Source organism: Oreochromis aureus, linkage group 7 (assembly GCF_013358895.1).
Source record: "Oreochromis aureus strain Israel breed Guangdong linkage group 7, ZZ_aureus, whole genome shotgun sequence".
NCBI lineage: Eukaryota > Metazoa > Chordata > Actinopteri > Cichliformes > Cichlidae > Oreochromis > Oreochromis aureus.
The window spans coordinates 61489877-61512593 of record NC_052948.1 but is presented as its reverse complement, the minus strand read 5'-3'; the positions used below and the strand labels follow the sequence as shown (position 1 = coordinate 61512593).

At 39.3% G+C, this 22717-nt stretch overlaps 1 protein-coding gene across 1 annotated transcript in view; it reads left to right on the top strand.

Moving 5' to 3' along the window:
• smpd3 (sphingomyelin phosphodiesterase 3) overlaps positions 1-10483 on the top strand; it is an 88837-nt gene extending 78354 nt beyond the window's left edge. The window contains exons 8-10 of the mRNA XM_039614386.1: positions 1789-1852; positions 2478-2646; positions 7398-10483. Of these exons, the coding sequence (XP_039470320.1) occupies positions 1789-1852; positions 2478-2646; positions 7398-7499 (335 nt within the window). The 3' untranslated portion in view covers positions 7500-10483. The remainder of the gene's footprint in view (positions 1-1788; positions 1853-2477; positions 2647-7397) is intronic.
• Positions 10484-22717: the final 12234 nt, after the last annotated feature.

Sequence of the window (22717 nt, the reverse complement as noted above, 5' to 3'; positions counted from 1 at the left end):
AACAAAGGCTGCAGCTCAGGAGTAAGAGCAGACTGTCTAGTCATTTTAAGATTGGTGCTTCAACTCATCCATCAGAGTATGAGTATGTGGTTGTTAGGTTAAATGTGCTTAGTCATAGAAAAATGTCGTAAAAAAGCACTTTGAGTTCTCAGAGTAGAAAAAAGTATTTAAGTACCAGTCCAAACGCTGGGAGATGGGCAACTTCTTCTAGTCTAATGATTTGAGACAAACATCTAAATTCACTGTGTTAATTTAACCTTCCATTAAGAGCTTTTGTTGCTCTCCAACTTGGACTCTGCAAACCCTGCAGAGTCATATGAGCATTGTGCACTTTATAAAAGCATCACTGATAATCTCCCGCTGACACATTTCACAAAAGTGACGCTTCATGAATTCAGAGAAGGAAAAAAAGCTCAGCCAGCAATTAAAGGGTAATCCTATTTTTCCTCTTTTTTTGTCTTCTAAACCTGACCTCCATCAGTGTATGTATCTGTGGGTCATGCTAACTTGTATCACTCCATACCTCCATACCTTCAGTATCAGGGTAGAAAGTGCAAGCTCCATGCTGCCTTCCAAAAAAATGTTTTTGCATAAATCATTTTTCATTCTCGCCTAAAGTAAACATGAAAATGAACCACCTGAACCTTTTCTCACTCCCTGCTCACATAATGATGCTTAATCAGGACACGTAGGTGTTCTATTGTAATGCACTGGGCACTCTTTTACTGACATTTTTCACCAGGTTAGTCTGATAGGATTTAACACCTGACCTGGACCATAAGCACAAGCAGAAGCACTCTGCTGGGGTGTTAACTGTAGTCAAGGATTTAATCATAGAAACCAAGAATAGTGGAGATATTAGATGCAGATATTAGATGTTTGCCTTTTAAAATGTTTTAATCTTGTGAAAGTTTGTATGTTATTTTTCCCTAAATCTAAGTAGTCTCTGTGTCTAAGCCACATTATTAAATGCCTAAAACTAACCAAAAAGACAGAAAGGCCTAAAGGTCTCAAAGTCAAAAATAAGCAGCATTGAATCTCTTGGTGGTCATATGATGACTTTTGTTCTAAGTGGTATATATGTGTGTGTGTGTGTGTGTGTGTGTGTGTGTGTGTGTGTGTGTGTGTGTGTGTGTGTGTGTGTGTGAGAGAGAGACCGTGTTTACATATCTTTGTGGGAACCACACATTGGAAGTTTACTATGCTTGTGGGGACCAACAGCCCTTATGGGGACAAAATCCCAGTCCCCACGAGTTTGAGGGCATTTTTCAGACTCAAAATGTGGTTTTAGTGTCAGGCGGCTAGGGAAAGCATTATATCAATGAGATGTCCCCACAAAGATATGAAAACACAGTTCTGTGTGTGTGTGTGTGTGTGTGTGTGTGTGTGTGTGTGTGTGTGTGTGTGTGTGTGTGTGTGTGTGTGTGTGTGATGGTGGCACCCCCATCAGGGGATGCTCACCCAGCATTTTCATCCGAACAAGCTACATTCTTTAAAAACTCCGCAGCTAAACTGGACGACTGGACAGACTGCTCAGCTGTCCCACAGTCAAATTGAAAACGGTTACAATAGAAATCATTTTCTACATCCTATTTGCTAATGTAAACAAATCAGTGTGAATGAATGGATGTGCTAAGTAGTCCATTATGAAAATATGTGATGATGCTAGCTAAAAGACTGAGCCATCGACGGATACTGCAAGGTTGAGGGAGAATGAGGGGGAGGTAGAGAAATGCGGGCTGAAGTGCACGTCTCCACTTTAATGCATTGTAATGTGTCTTTAAACAGGTACTCTGCTGGATCCCAGTGGCCTTTATGATGAAGATGTCAGTTCACCGGAAAGTTTACAAAAGTGAGTCTCATCCCCTGAAAAATCAAATGACCTCTCCTTATATTCGCATGTCGATCATAAATCACAGCAGTCTAACTTTTGTTCCCAAATCTTTGGAGTGTACCCATAATATACGTGTACCAAAACATATCTGAGATTTAAAGCTCTGAAATTACCATTGACCCAGTGCTCATGTTTGCAATTTGCTGTAATTACTATAATTTCTTCGGAAACCATGTGTTTCAATGAAGCATCGTCATGACATCACCAGGCAGGCCACGAAGTCAAGATAAGCCCTAATCTCAGCAAATTTAGATGATGGGAGTACAAACCCACACTTGATCGTTGCTCAGCTGATACCCTGCAAACCATCTCCACCCCAACTGCTCGTTATCATTCAATGTCTGACATACATATCTTCAATGCCTGCTCTGGAGTCTTGTTAATACTGTCTTCACTTTCCACGTATGCACACAGAAGTTTATAGAGGTTGGAGAACAGAGCCAATATCCCTAAATATAAATGACTGTAGACTGAAATAATAATCTTTTTGGTTATAGTGGTCCTGACAGAATTCCAATTCACTATATGCATTTGGATACAACATGGAGCATCTAAACTTCAGTATGTTGTGTGTTGTTTTCAGACTTATGGAGAACGAGGAGGGAAGGAAGGAGTACCTGGTGTTTCCTCCCAGTAAGAGCCAGTGTCCTGCCAGCAGTCAGAAGGGAAGGAAAATCCCGCTGAAGGGCAATGGACGCCGTATTGACTACATCCTTTACAGTGACGAGGGCCTCCAACAGGACTGGAAACTGGTACGGTTTTGTTGTCTTGCTGGATGACGCTCTCAGTACTCAGTGTCATATTTTTATTGTTAAATGTGTGTAAAAAATTTCCAATCGCTCTCTTAAATGTGCCACTCACGGCAAAATAGCCCAGCATGTTACATATACTGTGCTCGGTTGTCGTCTCTTTACTCCTCACAACAAACCTCTGCTTTTACTGACCATAAAACCATAAAACTTTGATCCAGAAGCCACATTCTTGTCCATGATAATGGCTACAAACGCTGTTGGACCTGGTTTCCTGGTTGCTTCTGACCATCTCAACCAACGTCACCTCAGCTAACTGTGACACTTTGAAACTTTTTTAGGCTATGGAAAAATGGCAACACCTCTTAATAGCCTGTCCTTTTATTTGTGTTTGAACTAATTGCCTTGTAATATGCTTAGTAATTTACGAAGCCTCAAAGTATTTATTGATTTTTAATCTTAAAGATATATGCTGTTTACTCAGTCAGCCCCAGAATTAAGTCCAATATTATACTAAGAAGTGTATTCCCATGATGACTGTAAACTTTTGACCGGATATCTAAGTGCTTTTAAGAGGTCCTCTAATTCGCTCCATTGACCATAACCAGTTTAAATTTTAATTACGTTGTATGAATGCAGTCATAAAGTAGATGGCTATATTGAAAGCATTATTTAAGTGAGGTCATACTAGCGGTCAAGTCATAATTGAAATGTTATTAAAAACATGCCATTTTCATTGTATTCTGAAGGGATTACTTCAACCACAAATTCACAGTAATAACAACATATTACAAACAGATAAATATATGATTTTAATTTTCTGCCTTTCATTTGTTTTATGAGTCTTTATGGAAGTCTGGACTTCCATAACTCCAGACAAGAGATGGCAAATCATTGTTTGACTTTAGATGGTGTCAAGACAAAGTGTTGTCAATTAGTGAGTTTCTGAAATGTGAACTTTTGTGCTCACAACTGCACATTTATGTCATATAGATAAGACTACAGGAAATTCCTTTGAATCATGCGTGTACAAGCGCTTTCAGACAGTTTGTGCTCACAGGTGTAAACCCCGCAGCTAACACTGTCATGAAGTGACTTCATCCTTTCCTATATTCAAAATCCAACAGCTCATTTGGGTGCTCAGCACTGCTTTGGGAAGTCATAGTCATGTTAGGTCATTTATTCTATGCAACTATGCAGCATGTTAGCCTACTGATGTTAGCTATCTAAGCAGTGCTAACCTACTGTAGCCAATACTTTGTTTTAAGCTAATCAGCTGGATACTAATGTTAACCAGCTACCCAAAACCTTTCATACTGCTGTGTAGGGCAACAGTCCCCAACCCCCGGGCCATGGACCGGAACCGGGCCATGAGTCATTTGGTACCGGGCCGCGAGAGTTGAGGCTTGAGTTTGAAATTCATGGTTTTCAGGGTTTTTATCATTAACTCGGTTTCCCTGAGTCTTTTCCCGTGTTGTAGTTGTGTGTCTTATTTTGAAAGAAATATTTACGTGTTACCATAGTGACCAGAGAGCATTAAGGGGCAGAGAGGAGGATATCACTCTTAATGTTCTTGGCGCATTTCAGGACGACGCTGCTAATAAAGTAACACAATTACACAGTGAATTTACATGTATTATTATATTTACAAAATACCACCGTTTTTGTCTTGGGCGTATCATTTTAGTTCGTTTTATTTATCCGCGACACCTTAATGGTCCATGAAAATATTGTGTGACATTAAACTGGTCTGTGGTCCAGGTTGGGGACCGCTGCACTAGGGAAACCAATTCCATTCATTCTACAATTTTCTTAAGCGCTTATCCAAGGTGGAGTCACAGGAGGTGGGGGCCTATCGCAGCAGTCATGAGACAAGAGGTGGGGGGATGCCCTGGAGAGGTCACCAGTGGAAGTCCTTTCTGATTGTGTTTTTTAGCTTGCAAACATGTTAGCTTTCTGCACACACACAGGCCAGTCTTTCACTTTTACTCTGGAAATTCAAATTTACCAGTACAGAACCACAAAGGTGTCCCCAGATTTCAGTGTCGTCACAGTTAGTGTTACATGGAAAAGAAATAAAGGGAAAAGAAATGTTGCTCTTCACAGATCACCATTTGAACATTTAGATATCGTAGGGAGGGGTTTGTGCAGTTTTTCTGTAGAGTAATATGCCAGACTGTGTACCCCTGGTGCTTTTTGTATCTCAAAGTATTGTATTTCTAATATAATTTTACAACTTCCATAATCTTGAGCAACACTTTTTCCCTGCAGGAATCAATAAAGTTTTGATTATACAAGGAGCTGAGAATAACAATGTGACGCCTTACACGGTACACAGACTCAGTACACAGTGCACGTTTATCACAGCAGACATTCCGATTTATCACAGCACGAAAAGGACAGGTGTGATTAACAACACTAAGAGCAACCCTTCCATTAAGTGGACAAAAGCAAAACCTTCCTTAGGTAAGTGTTCGTTCAGATACACTAGCATGTCAAAAGGTTTGTCGCTCACTAAAAAAAGGCAACACATGTTTTAAATCAGTGTTCCTACTGCGTTGGATGTGTGAAAGCATCTCCAAATATTACATGCTTAAAACACCAACACAAAAGAGTTTGCTAACAGGGGGCACAGAATTGTGGCATTTTCTTGTCAGCAGGGAGGTGATATGTTTAATTCTCCTCTGATTAATTTCCTAGCAACAAAGCTAAAAAGCTCATTTTCCCGAGCCATGTGAAGCAGGGCTGGCTGCCAGCGAAATTATGTCACACCACGGGAGAATGTTTGACTAAAATCTGGAGAGGTGAACAATGAAACACAGCAACAACAAAAAAAAGTAGGGAAGAAAAGGGCAGGGCTGTCTGTGTGAGGGACTGGAGAGGATTGGAAAGCCAAATCATACTATTTACATCTCACTCCTTTCTTTCCATCTCTCTGTCTGACTCTTTCTATTAGCTCTCTGAAGGCAGCCGCCTGACGCCACCTTCTGTCATAGTACAGTTACTGTAACATCATTTCCCTTAAGTGGAGCTGATCAAGCATGTCGCTAACCTCCAGTCACTTGAAGGTTCTCATTTGTTTGCACGTTTACCTTAATCTTGTGTTGTTTCTGTTTATCTCTTCGTGTTACTTAAAATTATTTTTTGAAGAACATACTTGGATAAAAATGTTTCTGCTCTTAGGTTTAAATTGTCCTGCAATAATTATTTAGTGGAGACACAACGAGCGGAAGGAGATTAGTGGATTACCTAAATGAAGACAATTAAGTTTTAAATGAGTCGATATATCAAAGTATGTCCTAATTTACATACTAAATATTGCTTACAACTAGTTTCAGTGAGTGGATTTTGTACAGAGGGAAGTTTTATTTGTAGAGATGTTGATATCTTTTTTTAACCACTTTATAAATCAGGAAATATAGTCAACAGCCAAGAAAAATACTTTTTTCCCCTTTCATGTGTTTTTATTAATAAAATCTTCTTGAAATCAGCTTCTCCATTGTATATGAGTAATATCCCCACAGAGTATGATCAAAAAGTCATTTTGGAGAAGTAGCCTTCAGAGGAATGTGTTCTAAAAGTCCAAGCATTTCTATTTAATTGGGGAAGATACCAAAAGCAATATTAGGATTATGGACCACCGCAAAATTCTCTGCTTATCTCTTACACCAAAAACAAGAAAAAATAATTTTATATAGTTTGTAAAATTTATTAATTTTTTGATAAAAAGAATTTACCATAAAAAAAGAATATTTTATTTTGAAATGTAAGTTTCCTGTAAATTAGATTGTACAAAGTACTATTAGAAAAAAAAAAGTTCCTAAATTGTCACTTCTCATCTTAAAACTGCACTATTGATAAAACATATCAACATTATTAAATGAACTCTTATTGATTATCATGAGAAAAGTTTTAGTAGTACTTGCAGCTACATTAGCAGTCATTGTCTGTGGAAAGTACCTTCTATTGACAGTACAGTCCACATACTTTTGGTCAGGGTTGTTTATCATGGTTTTGGACAAGTCCCCAGAGTTTCAGTGACATTTAGTGACAGCAGCTAGCAGGAAGGCCCTTCCTGCTCCAACATGACAATGTCACCATTCATAGAGCTGAATCATTTGTTTCAGGTAAGAGAGGGAGCACCTCATATTCAAAAAGCACCAAGCAGCAATGATAATTCTAGACAGCCTATTTCTGTAAAATGTATACATAAAAATATGGGATATTTTGGACTCTCGGCTATTGAGATTATAGCTAATGAATAAACCCCTTCAGAGGGGAACAAATGCTCCGATAGCAAATTGAAAAGCAGCAGCAGAGAGCTGCCTCATTAGCTTGTGGTAAAATAATTTCTCATTTAACATCTAACTAAAGATTTCAGCATTTCAGTGATTACACCAATGCTTGCTTTATAGTGCAGGATGTTAGTTTTGGTAATATTGTGGGCTGCCCGAAGATGTCATGTGCAGCGGTGAATCCTCTTGTGTATAACATCTGATGTCAAAACAAGGCTGTAAGACACTGATTCCCAACACTCCTAAACTGAAAAGCTTTTAACAGAAGACCAGCAATGCCCAAATTAATGCATGTGACTTTATTTGAAACGTCTTTTACTTTCTGACGACAAAAGCCAAACCTGCCCTAACCCTCGACAGGTTAGGGCAGGTTTGGTCGAAAGTTGCCGCAGAATTAACTGTGAGCTTTGTGAGCCCTTCGTGATCTGACGATGTTCTCTTCTACTCTTCATCCTGCAGGAAATCGAGGAGTTCAGCTTCGTCACCCAGCTGGCCGGCCTTACCGACCACCTGTCTGTGGCCATGCGATTGGCTGTTTCCACTGGGGAAGAGGAGCCTTAGACTCATCACCTGAGCTTTTTATTTAAATACTGCCATGGAGGAACAGCCGTCAGCCAGGATGAGAAGAAGATGTTACAGATAAGGAGGTGCTCAAGGAAAGATTGATGGGGCAGCAAATAGATGGATGAATGAACGAAGGAGGATTAATGAAGGTAGAGAAGAGGACCACCTGAGGGGAGATATGAAGAGAGTGAGAGACTCTGAGCGGGAGAGATAAGCAGGGGAATTCAGTTTAGGAAACCAGAAAGATTTTCATCTTCCTGGGTAAATCACCCACTCAGTCACACACATTAAATACAGCACCACCCACAAGAGATCGACTTCTTGACTGTTGAGTATCGCCTGGCCTCTCCTCCAACGCTCCCTCTGGAACTGAGTCCAAAGGGTTTTATTTTCAGTGAATGGTTTCATGTAGCCAATACACACACTCCTTTTATCAGATCTGTTTTAGCCGTAGTGTTAGTATGATTTCTTTTTTTAATTATAATTATTGTTATTATTATTCTACCTTCAGGGACAGTTGGATCCTCATTTGTTTAGTGACTGTGTATTAAAGGAAAACACATTATTGGAGAGAAGCGTACAGCTACAGACTGGCCTTTATACTGACCGTCTGTGTCTTTGTGTCGTGTTCCTTGCTGAAAGGCTTTTGGTCAGTTATTCACCTTACTGCTCTCACAGTCAGTCCCAGGAACCTCAACAAGTGTCTTTTCTTTTCTAAAAAAACCAAGTCTTTCTAAAAGGATGAAATCAATGTACAATTTCTATTGTGGCCGCACCAATTTTTATAAGGAGTTGAAATGCCTGTTTAATATTATATGGTATGTTTCTATAAAGAGGTATTGTATAAAGGGACATGAAATTGGAGGGAAAGCGTTGTCGGTTGAATGCGATGCGACCCTACAGCATGTTTTCTCAGCCATGTTTGGTGAAACAATTGGTGAGGCTTTGCTGATGCATGATGGGAAATGGTGTTAGTTTACAACATTCATATAAAGGCTTGACACATACTTATACGAGTCTGGATGCCTCGAGGGGCATTTCGGCTCTCAAACACACACCTGCGCGTCTGTGTGGCATTTGTGCATGCTAATGCTAATAACACACATACAGAGGATTTACCTAATGCAGGCACACAGCTACACACATGACATAAGGAGGGCTTTCAGTGGATGTAATAAACCCTCTGGCAGCCAAATTGGACCTCTTCACGTGTCCGACACGGGACATGGCGATCTTTTTGAGAGACTAGATATTGTCAACTTGTTAGCAAACAAACCATAGTAGCTATCTGGTTGACAAACCATCACTGTATTGTGAGCACGTCTGTTTGGTTCACTCAGTAAAGTCCAGCATGAAGCCCAGTTATTAGCGCAGCAAGTTGTCCAGTGGATTATTACGTTGACAGCCATATTGCGACGCAACTGCAAAACCTCATTGTTCTGTAACATTTTAAACACCTACAGGCTGTGCAATATGCCACGTAAACTCAATATAAAGTTCAAAGAGTCCCAAAGATTAGCACAGACCGCCCAAGAAGACACAGAATTCAGATTTTATTGCATCAAACACTTCTTTTTTCACTTTTTTCACAAATACCTTTAAATAACAAAAACTATCCTGTTTTTTTTTACAATGTATCCGATATTTTAAAAAAAGAAAGAAAGCAGGACATGTTCTGGTTTTTTGTTGTTGTTGTTGTTGTTGTTGTTTGTTTTTATTGCAGCACAAATTCCTGGGAATGATTTGCCAGTAAATGTTCTATAATTTCCTGGATTTCATTTTTCTTTTAAAATGGAGAAGTGTAGAAGTGAAAAAAACAAAACATGACTGAAGGTGTGTTCAGACTGAAAGCCCAGTAACTCCATTTGAGACTTTTTCTCTTTAACGAAAAAAAAAAAATCCCAAGTATTTTAGCCGTTGTGCAAATTCATTCGAATTCCCACTAACTGCTTTGCCTTCAGCCTAAATGCACCTTCAGATTTCTGCTGTACTGTGTTACAATGTGGAGAAACTGGCTGGACAATTTTTGAAATACTAAATCATTATAAAGCCATTACACCAACTCTCTGTCTGTAACAGAGCCAAACAGACCATGGTATCAAACAGGAGCTGGAACTTGTTTAGAGATGTGTGCTTACTCAAACTGTCCTTAAATACCCCCAGACATGCAGCTGTGGTGCTGTGAACTCAGTGTGCTGTGGGCGAGTGACCTTGTTATCCTAAAGTTTAAGAAATGAGGAAGCAGTTTTTAAACTATCAGTATTCTTAAGTGAGATGCTGCCAAATTAAACAGTTATGCTTGGAAAAACTACAACTGTCACTCATACAGCAAATACCTTGAATATAAAGTGGGCAAACATTAGCCATCACAAGCTAATGGTCATATCAAGCCAAGTCAAGTTTGCATCCAAATGCTAGAGTCGTATTTTCTCCACAGTGCCTGTTGTTTAGCACCACACATGCTAACCTGCAAACTGTAAATGCAGTAAACTCCAGATTAATCCTCTACCGTTCTGTTAATCCAGGAACTACACCCATACGGCCATCGCTCAATATGGGCCGTAACACCTCTCTCTCTGAACAAAACATGCTTTACGGTGATAGTTAAGCTTGCAGATACTGTCTGTATACCATGATCTGCACGGCAAACAATGTTTACAACAGTTTTTTGACCTTTCTGCCTGTCTCGTAATCACTTCAGAGAAAACGTTTCACTTCAAGCATCACTTTCAGCATCAGTGCAAATATGAATATGTTGGGGCAACTTCATGTGGTATTTCCCCCCAGTTAAAAAGTGCTAGCTGGCATTTCTGTGAATAAAAACTGTGCTGAATGATAACCCAGGGTGGCCAGTGCGCTATAGTATGTTTACAGGCATGGTATCAGCAGTCTACATCCTGCTGTTGTGAGTGTGTGTGTGTGTGTGCACAGGACGTCTCAGTCATCCTGTTATGTATGTTCAGCTTACAGTTTTGCATACAGTATGAGTCCATCTGTCATCTGACTCTCTATATTACTCATGGTATTATTATGACTGACACATTCTTCTTTTTACCAAGTCTGTGCTTCACCGTGTTCCTTTTTATTTGATTTTTCTGAGACAAAGTCAGGTGAATTTGAGAATAATCACTGCTTTGCTTAGAGTAACATCACACACCCAAGAGCACTTGGTAAATAGTCATGTAAATACACTATATGAGTAAAAGAAAGGTGCCACCGTGAGCACCTGCTATGAGGTATAAATAAATCAAGGGTTTGGAGAAGTACTGTGTTAGCCAATGTAAACATTTATTTATAAACCTTTATTTTTCAACTGTTGTATTTATTGCATAAAATCTGAATACTGCCGAACAGTTCATTTGTAAGAATGGACAGACAAACAGTGTAACACGTCGTATTTTAAAGCTGGACTGTGAAGGTTTTTGATTTTATATTTGGAGTTTGTTTTGCTAATTCTTCTGTGTTATTTTTAATATTTCTGATTTAAAATTCGAAGGAGATGGTGTAAAGAGAGTGTGGGCTTGTGTGGGTGTTGAGGGTTTACACCAAACCTCAGGTCTGCAGTTGGGTGACTTTTCAGTCACTCATGCGTAAACTTAGCAGTTGGAGGCAAATATGAACTCATCCTGTTGTGTATTCCTGTGAACTCTTTCTAAGCAGCGTGTTAGGCTGGTGAAGAGAAAAATGCTCAAGTGTGGTTCCATTTAAGTGGCATTAAATTCAGTTTCTGGGCCACTTTAATGCTCTTAAACTGGTCTGCTGTTTGGTGCTGGGCAGGCACACTGACTATAGCTTGCAACCGTTGACTGTATATAAAGATGGACAAATAGCACATGTCCACTTTATCTTCCAAAATAGATAAATATGCTGGTGACAAGATTTCTGTTGTAGTGACTACAAGTAGAGCCGATGGCAGTCAAATCCTTTTTTGTGGGTCATCAGTATGAGCGGTCCTTCTAACATCACACAAAATTATTATTACAAGTCAATAAACTGCTCTCCCCCAACTCCATGTCCTACTTCCAAATCAAATATCCTGAACATTAAAAACACAAATTTAACTGGAAGATAAAACGCATGATCTCGAAACTCCAAAAATGGGGAAATTAGCAGACATCAAATACATAAATGAGTAGTAATAATTACAATAGGGAATTGAAACAATCAAAGATCAAGTCCTTAATAAAAGCAAATTGAACAAGTATAGCACTTTCTAAAGTCACTTCATGCGCCTATTTCATTTGATATTAGGATAGATTGTACAAACAATGTTAATGCTTCCCCGATTAAGTGCTAATATGAAACAGTGATGTGCAGAAAATAAATCTACAGATATTCTAAACTAAGAATATGGTTTTTGTTTTGGTACATCTCACTAACAGACTTTCATAGGAAATTAAAATGGAGACCATTTACTTTTCATTACCTCAGGATGAAAAGGATAATTAGCGGTCTCCAACCCCGAGGCCATGGACTGGTAGCGGTCTGTGAGTTGTTTGGTACCGTGCCGCGAGAGTTGAGGCTCAGATGTGAAATTTATGGTTTTCAGAGTTTTTATTGGTTTTTAGCGTTACGTTTTTTTATCGTTAACTCTGTTTCCCTGGGTCTTTTCCCGTGTGTTATGAATAAATCTTCTTTTTTGGTACCGGTACTGGTTTTATTTTGTTGTATTTATCCGCGACACCTTAAAGGCCGGTCCGTGAAAATATTGTCGGACATAAACCGGTCTGTGGCGCAAAAAAGGTTGGGGACCGCTGGGATAAATGGTACAGTATTCTGAGACTGACATATAGATACAATTATGTGAGTCTAAAAGAAAATTCAGAATCAATTCAAAGTCTAAAGTCTAGAGTCTTATTCACCATAACACTCATATTTACATGTTTGTAGAGGAGAAAAATTATTATTGCAAATTTGGAATTTTAGTCCTGATAAATATTGTATTTGTGCAATATTTAGTGCTCTGAGGTCTTAAAACCTCTATGCCTTCCGTGTGGTAACAGACTATACTAATTATCTAGTTTATAAAAACCAAACACTTTAAATTTTTAAAAAGTAAAAGCAAAGCTAAACATCTGGGCCGGTGACTGCTCATTATCATTGATCACCTATAGCTTTAGCCTTCTGAAGTCTAAGTCATTATCAGCTCTAAACCCTAAACCTAAGTTTGGAGAAAAGCAAAAAGGACACTGCTGTTGTTGACTTACACATCACATTGGTGCTGAGTTGAATCCTTTTGATGATTGTAACCATTTTAACAAATAATAGGTCTGTAGCTTTTCCAGGCTGATTAATTCCTATGTACAGACCATGTCAGCACTATATTAAGGAAAACACTCTGCCATTAATGATGCCATCACCCCCCAGCTGACTGCGAGTGCTGCTACTCACAACCTAAAAACAGTACAGTCTAGACTATGAACATTTATATAGCTGAAATTATTTCCCTTGAGTAATTATAGTTATGCAGTCTAGCACCTTTTTTTGTAAATAGGAGCACAACACATTGTTTTAAATCTGCCTCACTGCACTGCTGCTCCTGACAATCAAACAACTGGAATTAGCTTCTGACTGATGGTCAAAGGCTCGTTAGGAGCTTCAACCACAGCCACACAAACCTTAACTGTAATGACATCCAGGGCCACTTGCCTCACTTCAGCCCTTTAAAAACAAACATTAGGACAAAATTAGATTTTCACAACGGTCAGCTGATTGGCTTTTAAGTGACAGGAATGTAGACACCAAGATAACGTAGTGCTCCCGACACTTTAGCGTCCATTATTCTGCTGCAGGGAGATGACCAAAGTTATCCATTATAAAGACTGAAGATGAAAATGTGCGCCGCACTTTGTTGAACACGTGAAAAATAATTTACTCATCCTGCATCTTTTGGTGTCTGTATTCTTAGAGGAGCTAACCAGTAGGCCAGTTGATGTCTGTATGTCTGATATAATTTTGCTACATTTCTGATCACAAATCACTGCCTGCCTTGTGTCCACGTCGAGTTCAGGACAGAGTTGTTCAGCAGTTAGTTGGGGATTTGAGCTCTAACCTTTTGTAGCTGCATGTAGTGTAATATTGCTTTAGGCGTGTAGTCTTCATAGGAGTGATGCTTCACTTTGCAATCCTTTTCTCGTTTGTTTGTTTTTTTCTATCATGTGTCTCCATGTTTTTTAATTGATTCTTGTCTTTTGGGGGAGGGGCTTATCGATGGGTTTGTCTGGCTTGGTCTCTGTAATTTGGCTCGGGGGATCAATTGCTTTTCTCTTTCTAAGCTTCTTCAACAAAACTGCTTATTTTCCTCTGCTTTTCTAAAGAAAAACAATCAAATGAACTTTCCTCTCTACACGTGTCTTTGTGTCATTATTCATTTCAGGTCATTCAATGAACTGCAGTCGTAACGTTCATGGAAATAACCGGTCGATATAACAACCAAAAGTGCCATGACAAGCTTGTGGCAAGCAGTAACGCTAACTACCCTCAAAGTTCATGTAAGTGAAAAAGTGCTATTGGTTGTTTGTGCTTCTGCTTATTTCCTCTTTTCAGTGTATCACAATACGACTGCTTAGCACTAAGGTTAAGTTTGATAGAGACTGCCCTGTGGCTCTTAAAGGACAAAGTTTAAAGAAGTGAAAGAAGCCCTTAAAGAGTCCTTCTGCTTTTGATGAATGGGGGAAGAAGTCTAACTCTTAAATTTACATACGATGCTCTGTCAAGTGTGGAAAAAACCCCTTGCACTAAAAAGTCAGATTAGTCATACAACAGAAGAGCACTGGACTGTAAACATGTCAAAAAGCTGCTTATCTTCCTATTAATTCTGATTATTCATGCTTTCTGAGATTTTCTAGCCTCCATGTTAATTCTTCTATCCATCTTTTAGCTTCGCACGAGTCGCTGTGTTTAAACTGATGATTGGATGAAAAATGTGAACGAACAAAGAAGTCTTAGTTCTACAGAGCTATTTTTAAAAAATAGTATTTCTCTGCCTTTTTTATCAACTTTACACTTGCTGCACTGCAAAAAAAAGAAAAAAAAAAAGGAACTTAGCGCTGGTTTACTGGGTGCTTTTTGTGCCAGAATTTCACAGTAGCTGGTTGGAAGCATGACTCCAGTGAGTGCTAATGTGGCATTTTAACATAGCCCCATACGGTGTGTTAATTTGTCACTCGTGTTTACTGCCTCCATATGACCTTTCATGATTCCCATTTTTTGCAGTAGCAGTTAGCCGCTTCCTTTAGGGAGACTCTAGGTTCACCAAAAAGCAGAAGTTCAAAAAATATTCACTAACCGCTGAACTTTTTGTGGTAGTAGTCAGAGACACTAAGATAAGTGTTCTTTCTAAATGCTTTGACATTTTTCTTTTTTTGATGTGTTAACACGTCATGTTGCCAGAAAAAAACTTAAGCCATCTTAAAGTGACTTGACAGAAGTCAAGTATCTTTATTTATAGAGACAAACATCACATATTTAAAGCAGCCTCTTTAAAGGGGCTTTATATAGATATTACAATACTGTGAGTCAAAGCAAAACAATGCAGAAATAGTTAAATTTTTAACTTTATTCTTATCAAATTACAAAGACACGGCAACACCGCTATGTCAATAAACAAAAAGAGAGCCTACAACACAAATTCACCTATCTAAAGGAATGGAAACCACAAGAACAACCTACAGGCTCACACTACTCACTGTCAAAACAAAATCCACACCGCTCCCATGTCCTCACCCTGCACTAGCCTTTACAGTGTCAGAGTTAACTGTTGAGTGAGTCCACGTGCTGATAACGAGCGGCAATCTCAAAGGGAGCACCACACACGTAGCATGTAGACATACCCAGCTAGCCCTCTTATACCCAAACTATGTTTTGGAAGGAAGAATATACATACATATATACATATACATACATTCATGGCCCAGGAGGTACGGGTAATGAGGGAGCACTATCAGGTAGTCATCGGCACCCTGTTAGACGCATAAAAGTCCATCTGCTACAACATTGTCACACCTTTATTATGTTTGATCACAAGGTTGTAATTCTGAACCAACAATGCCCTGCGCATTAGTCGCTGGTTCAGATTGAACATCCAGTAATAAAAACAAGACCGTTGTGGTCTGTGAACGCTGTTACTGAGGAACACTTAGAGCCAACAGACTACAAAATACTGTAGGAATAGAAGCAAGGCCAGTGTCTCCTTTTCTACAGTGGAGTAGTTTCGTTGATGGGGTTTAAACTTCACTGAGAAATAGCAGACAGGGTGGCACACCTCCATCCTGGAGTAACATGGCGCCAGCCCTTGTGGTGCTGGATTCAACATCTAGTTTGAAAGGGCGAGAGAAGTCAGGAGCAGCCAGAACAGGGGCACTACAGAGGAGGGACTTTGCCAGCTCAAATGGATGAACTACACAACTTGGTCAAAGGAGCTACAGAAAAGTTTCTACAGAAACACCTGCAACATCCATTCATCCCTAGAAACCGTTTTAGTTCCTGCCAAGTTGTTGGAACCAGATAGTTTAGTATTACAGCAACTCTGGCCTTCACAAGACAATCCTGTCCAAAACCAACCTGCTTACCTGAGTATGTAACTGTCGCTTTATGTCTGTGTAGGTTCTCAGTCATCCAGGTCATGGTAATCTAAGGACCTTGAAAAGAAAAGCAACTGGACTTCTTGAGTTTCTTGAACTCGTTTCACCTCTCATCCAAGAAACGTCTTTAGTTCTAAGACCAACTGGCTGAGAAAAGACCAAAACATCTCCATATTGTTCCAAACATAACAGATTATCACACAAAAATTACTACACTCCTCAATTACATCAGTACCTATGAAACCTTAAAACTTCTTGGAAGTTTTGGAAGTCCTTCTTTGTGGACTTCCAAAGATCCACAAAGAAGGACTCCCACTCAGACCCATTGCTTGCAGTATAAACTCAGCCCCCATCCTAGCTCCCATTGTGGGGAACACACCCAGTCATGTCAAAAACTCCACTGACTTCACCAACAAGGTCCAGGATCAAGATGAAACCATTGATGTTGTCTCAGTCTTCACTTCCATACCTGCAACTGAGGCAGTAGAGAATGTCAGAAAACAACTACGGCAAGACAGCTCCTTAGAAAACAGACCCAGCTTAACCCCAGGTTAGATTTGCACACTAGACCTCTGCCTTACCACCACATATTTTAAATACAATCAGGGTTTCTACAGACAAAAATATAAATGTGCCATGGGCCCCCGTGTCACAAATTGTAGCATGGTTCAGTGGCTAGAAAAATAAAGTTCACCAGGGAAGATATAAAGGGTAATAGTTTGCCAGTCTGGACTGTGCTGTGCTCATTTAGGAGAATAAAAACCTCAATATTGAAGTTTATTGGAAGCCCACAAACACAGACCAGTACCTACTCTTTGACGCCCACGACCCTCTGGAACAAAAACTTGGAGTAATCAGGATCCTGCAACACCGGGCAGAAAACGTTCCCTCTAAGCCAGAAGGGAAAAAGAAGGAACACACACATGTGAAGAACACTTTTAAAACATGTGGTTATCCCATCTAGGCTTTCATCACAGTAAAAGAGATCAGACACAAACTAGGGAGAATCAGAAGGAAGCCGTCTATGAACTGGAGCGCTGTGAACGACCATGTGTGCATAATACCACATTGTCCAGATACACATTACATTGGGGCACATCCCCAACAGCGCATGCATCAAATGCTGAAATGTAGCCGGAGTGTTTTTCAGTCCAAATGCCACGACATCGTACTGCATAAAATGATCAGGAGTGACAAATGCAGAAATGCCAAAGCCTCTTGGAGTCAAGGAAACCTGCCAGTAACCTTTAAGAATATCCAACTATGACCAGCTGACCTATCCGACCTATGCTGTCAATGCAGTCCTCCACACATACGTATTAACAATAACAGACATAACCTCCACCAAGGAGTTTTTGGTAGTGTTTGCATGTGTGTCATTCTTTATGTAAACATGATAATTGGAAACGTTTTGAATTAATGTTAATAAAGCTTTGTAGGTGTCAAGGTCCGTGGGAGTGTCTGGGAGTTCCTCCACCTGTGGCAGTTGGCCCTCCCCTTTAGGGTGGGGCCTCCAGCACCTCACCTGCAATCCATCTGCAAGCAATCAGCGGGAGAGTTTCTTAAACCTGAGCAACCTGCTTCCCCTCGTCAGTTCGTTATGCTCTCCACGACGGTTTCCACAGTTTTTTCTCACCTGCACATCTGCTTTGTCTGCCTGCCTGCTTGCCCTCTAGCCTCCCATTACTACTCGGACAGTGGAAATTCCCACAGACCTCCCTCCTCAGAGCTCGCAAAGCCCGAAACCAGCAAAGTGAAAAAAAATGAACTCACCAGCTAACATCTCTTAGCTCCTGCTCCTTACCCATGCAATAACTCCTCTCGTTTCTCCGTCTCCTGCCGTGACTTCCTTCCCTGCTTCCGTCCCCATTTCCTCGTTGCCATTATTAACTTGAATCACACTCTTCTATACATTTTCTGTTTTTAAATAAACACTTCTGAAAATAGTTATACTACACTGTATTGGTGTCTGCATTTGAATCCATTCCTTCGGTTCATGACAGAAGGGGTGTAAAGTGGGGTTAACAGTCCATTAAAATTTGCCTTACATCCACCTTCAAAGTCAACTTAATGATTTATTGGTCAAAAATTGACAAAAAGCATAGAAACTATGATTACAAAACTACGATTTGGACAGGTTTGGTTTGTGTTGTCAACATATAGAAAGATACCAAACTATTTAAAAGATCATGTCACATTTGACCTCTGACCTCCCCTTCAAGGTCAATAGATTTGCTTGAAGGTCAAAGTAATAATAATGATACATAATGCTACGTAAAACTATGTTTCTTATTGCCAATGTTTGTACTGACAAGATATTGGCATATAGGAATGATATGACTTCTAAATATCAAAGAACTTCAGACCTTCTTCTTGAAGGTCAAATAAGATTAAATGTTCATAAAATGTCTTCTATATTTAAATCTGTGCTTAAAATTCTGCTGCCTTTGTGTGTTGGCAAAAAACTTTTTTTTAAATGGATGGATTTTGGGTGGATTTTAAACATTACAGATCACATTATAGTTTTGTATTTAAATGTCATGTCACATTGACCTTCGGCCTACATTTCAGTTATGCCAGTTATGTCAATGTACAAATGTCTCCACAGGGAAAATAACAAAAGCCTGCACTTATTTCATTGCTGCTCTACCATCTGAGCCACGGCTCTCAGCGTGGCTGTGGCTGTCAGGGCAGATCAGCTACTGATTGGAAGGTTGGTGGTTCGATCCTTGGCTTCCCCAGTCTGCATGCCGAATATCCTTGGGCAAGATACTAACCCCAATTTGCCCTCCAATGTGTTCATCAGAGTGTGAATGTGTGAATGTTGGTTAGTTTCCACTTGAGTTTAGAAGTGCTTGTATGAATGGGTGAATGAGGCATGTTGTATACAACGTATACTCCCGGAGAGTAGAAAAGCGCTATATATGAATCAGTCCTATTTTTACTGCACTGCAAACTTCTTAAAGTAAATTCAAAATGAACAAAGATAACAAAAAATTAACTTCCTAAAGATTAAACAAAAGGTCAAAGATGAGATTTAAAGAACTGAAGAATCAGCTAAGATTTGCCTTCAGATGACTGCTGTTGTGATTTGATGTTATATAACTAAAATAGATTTCTTTTTTTTTTTAAACAGAACTGAATAGATTTTCTTGTGGTGGGCAGGCTATGACAGGGTGTAACATTACAGACCCTTCAGACATGCTTGAACGTGAACACGATGGGACATTCCCATTTTAAATTTTTTTGCGAATAATAAAAGCTCCTCAAAGAAGTGTTTGCAGTGTTTTTATCAATCATATAATATACTTGAAACATTAATATTTTGGGATTAACCAACAGAGTATTAAAACTCCGCAGGTTATCTCTTATCAACTTTAATCAGTGAAGCTTGTTTTTTGTTTTTTGTCATTAGTTTCAGTCTCTGATTCACACAGTGAAAAAAAAACTCTGACAAATTCCCTGAATGTTTTGCACAAACAGAAGCATTCAGAAGGGACTACATGAGACAAAAACACCTGGAGAATGATGAGGAAGAGTTCCGTACTTCATCAAATGGACAGAAACGTGACTTTCTGCAGCACCTCATGGTGTGAGTTGATGTGTTAGCGTTGTGTCGGTGTTGTTCCTGGACCAACAAAACTAATGTTGGTCCATGTTCAACATACATTTATAACGTGGAAACATGGTCACACCACACAGCAAACCGTAACCCTAACTCTAACTATAGCCCTGTAACCCTAACCATGAACACATCCTAACCCCCAACCCGAACACTTACCGTAAATTACCCTGTTTATAGATTTTTTCCTGGGTGGACATCAGCAGGTTTGTTTTCCAAGTCACAAAGCTATGACATCATAGCAATGTAATTGGTTAAATTCAATGCTGATCCAGTACAAACTTTATTATTTTGACCCAGGAACAACACCAACACGAGGATATCAGAGAGACCTCATGGTGTGTGGATGCTAGCATCTACAAACATGACAAAATGAGACACTATCATACAACTCACGAAATCATCACTGTGAAAGTAGATGTGTGCTAGTGCATCTGTTGTGCTTCAGTAATAAAGTTCATTCCAAAAACCATTTTATTTTTTATTTAACTATGTGCATCATTTGAACCACAGGGCGACCGTGGGAAGCTCATCTTGTAACCGGAAGGTTGCCGGTTTGATCCCCAGTTCTATATAAATGCAATCCATTATTATTTGTACATTACACATTTAGCAAAAGGTAATCAATTTCATTTCTATAACAGAGAACAGTTTACATTATTTAGACTTTAAAGTAGAGACAATGATTGACTTTATTGTTACATTTAATCAAATATAAAACATGTGTGGCTCAATCTATCACACCATATCATATTATGTTATTTAGCATGCCGAATATTATATCAAAATTAAGTTTTAAACATTGTTTTTCATTTCTAAATTGTTAATTCATTTTGATTATTGCAGGAATTTATTGAGTGAATGAATCCTTGCAGTTCCGCTGCTTGTATCCACAGCCTCATTGCTTCAGTGGCAATAACTGGACCACAACTGAGGTTAGGACCATAACCAACTGCTTTGCTTCCACACAGTTCTTTTTTCACCACAACACATCGGAACAGAATCAGCATCACCGCAAACTTCATATCAATCTGTCAATCAGCACCATTTTTTCCTCACTCACGAACAAATCCCAGTGATACCTAAATGTCTTCACGTGAGGCAACACGTTCCTGACCCAGAGTGAGCAGAGCTTTAAAGAACTCACCTCTTTGAACTCCCACACCTGAGTCTTTGCCACTGCCAGAGCCATGCTCTGCTTGGTCTGCTCGTATCTGCCCGCTGTCTCATGTCGCATTGTTTCTCTTTTTTTTCTGTTACATTTGAAAAAACCTATTTTATAATAATACTTTAACTGAATACAGGAAGTCTAAAGTTGTAAAATATTGAAGTAAAAGGAAGTGATCCTGGTGATGTCTTATCATCTTATCTATCTAGAATGATTTTATGACATTATGCAAGGTCACTTCACATACCTGACTCATACCTGGCCCTGCTATGAGTATATTATGTAGAAAACAAACATGATATGAAACATACAGTAAGCATGCGAACAGATGTGCATGAAATGTCACTGGTTACAGAACATTGCAAAGGTGTTACATATTGTCCCTGCTAGTTTTCTACATGCTATAAATTCAATCCAGACAGTAATTTTGACTTCAAATGAATCTGCATGCCAAGTTATTGCACAACGTTTGAGCATTTTATCCATAGACTGTATACAAAAAGTAGCAACCCAAACATCAGTACAAAGGATGAAGCTGAGCATTTTGTCAATTGTCGCCATTTTAACTGGACATCAAGACCAAGGACATCAGAAACTGAGGGACACATGATAATCACAAGGTAGGCCCACCCTAAAACACGCGCAGCTTTATGATCCTTGTTACACTAGTGGGAAACAAAAGTTACAATATGAACATTATGTGGTGTTCAGGTGGATGTGAAACTGAAACAGCCAAGACCATAACACCAGCAGGAAAGCTTTCATTGAGGTCACAGAACAAAGAAGCTACAGTGCTGTTTTCCCATAGATTTCTACACAGCCTGAAACCACAGCAGTCAACCCCCCGCTGGTCATTTGAAGAAATGCACGGTTTAAGGCACTTTTCAGCCCTGAAAGCTACATCCATCTTCAACCCATTTAACCTTCACATGTTCACAGGACTGTGTTTGAGCCACATCACAAGAAAAAAGCTAGAATTTGAGGAAAATGTGTTTTGTTGTGGCCCTACTAGAGTACTCCAATACTCTAAAAATACCATCTTCTGTTTGTGTAGGAGTTTACTCAGACTCAGACACAGGCTGACTCATAATAAAGGTATATTACATTAGATTACATTAGATTAAGCTAGCTTACTGGTTTAAATTCTCTTTTTAAGTCTGAGTGCAACTTATTTCAAAATACCACCGTGTCTGCAGCTGGAAGAATATTACAAACTGCTTGATATGTTGACTCTAAACATAACCAACGTGTAAACCTGTATTTACAGGGTTGGCTCAGATTCCAGCTCATTGTATGTTGAATGAAATACATCCTAAAAACTGTATAATACTTAGTGCTGACATTTCCATTCAGTTCATATCAGTTTGATTTATATAGCACATACAGTTGGCTCAAGTCACTTTGCATTGTACAGTAAAGAACTTACAATAATGAAGAAAACCCCAGCAATCAAAACTATGAGCAAGCACTTGGTGACAGTGGGAAGGAAAAACTCCCTTTTAATAGGAAGAAACCTGAAGCAGAACCAGGCTCAGGGAGGGGCCTGCTGCAACTGGTTGGGGGTGAGAGGAGAAAAACGTTACTGTACTATAATATAATAATGACTTTAATTATTGTAAAAACCATAGGGCTATTTTGAAATAAACAGAAATTACATTAGAACATGTATTACTAATTTGTCACAAATCTGACTTCTTCTGACCTTCAGGTGGATTTTGGGACCACACCTGCAGCTTTGTCGCTTTTTCCCCCAGTCATGTGACCTGATTCCTGATGCTTCCCGTGAATTTGTTGTCCTCGTCGGATTTACATTTTATTGTTTAAGAAACACACGAGTCAGTGA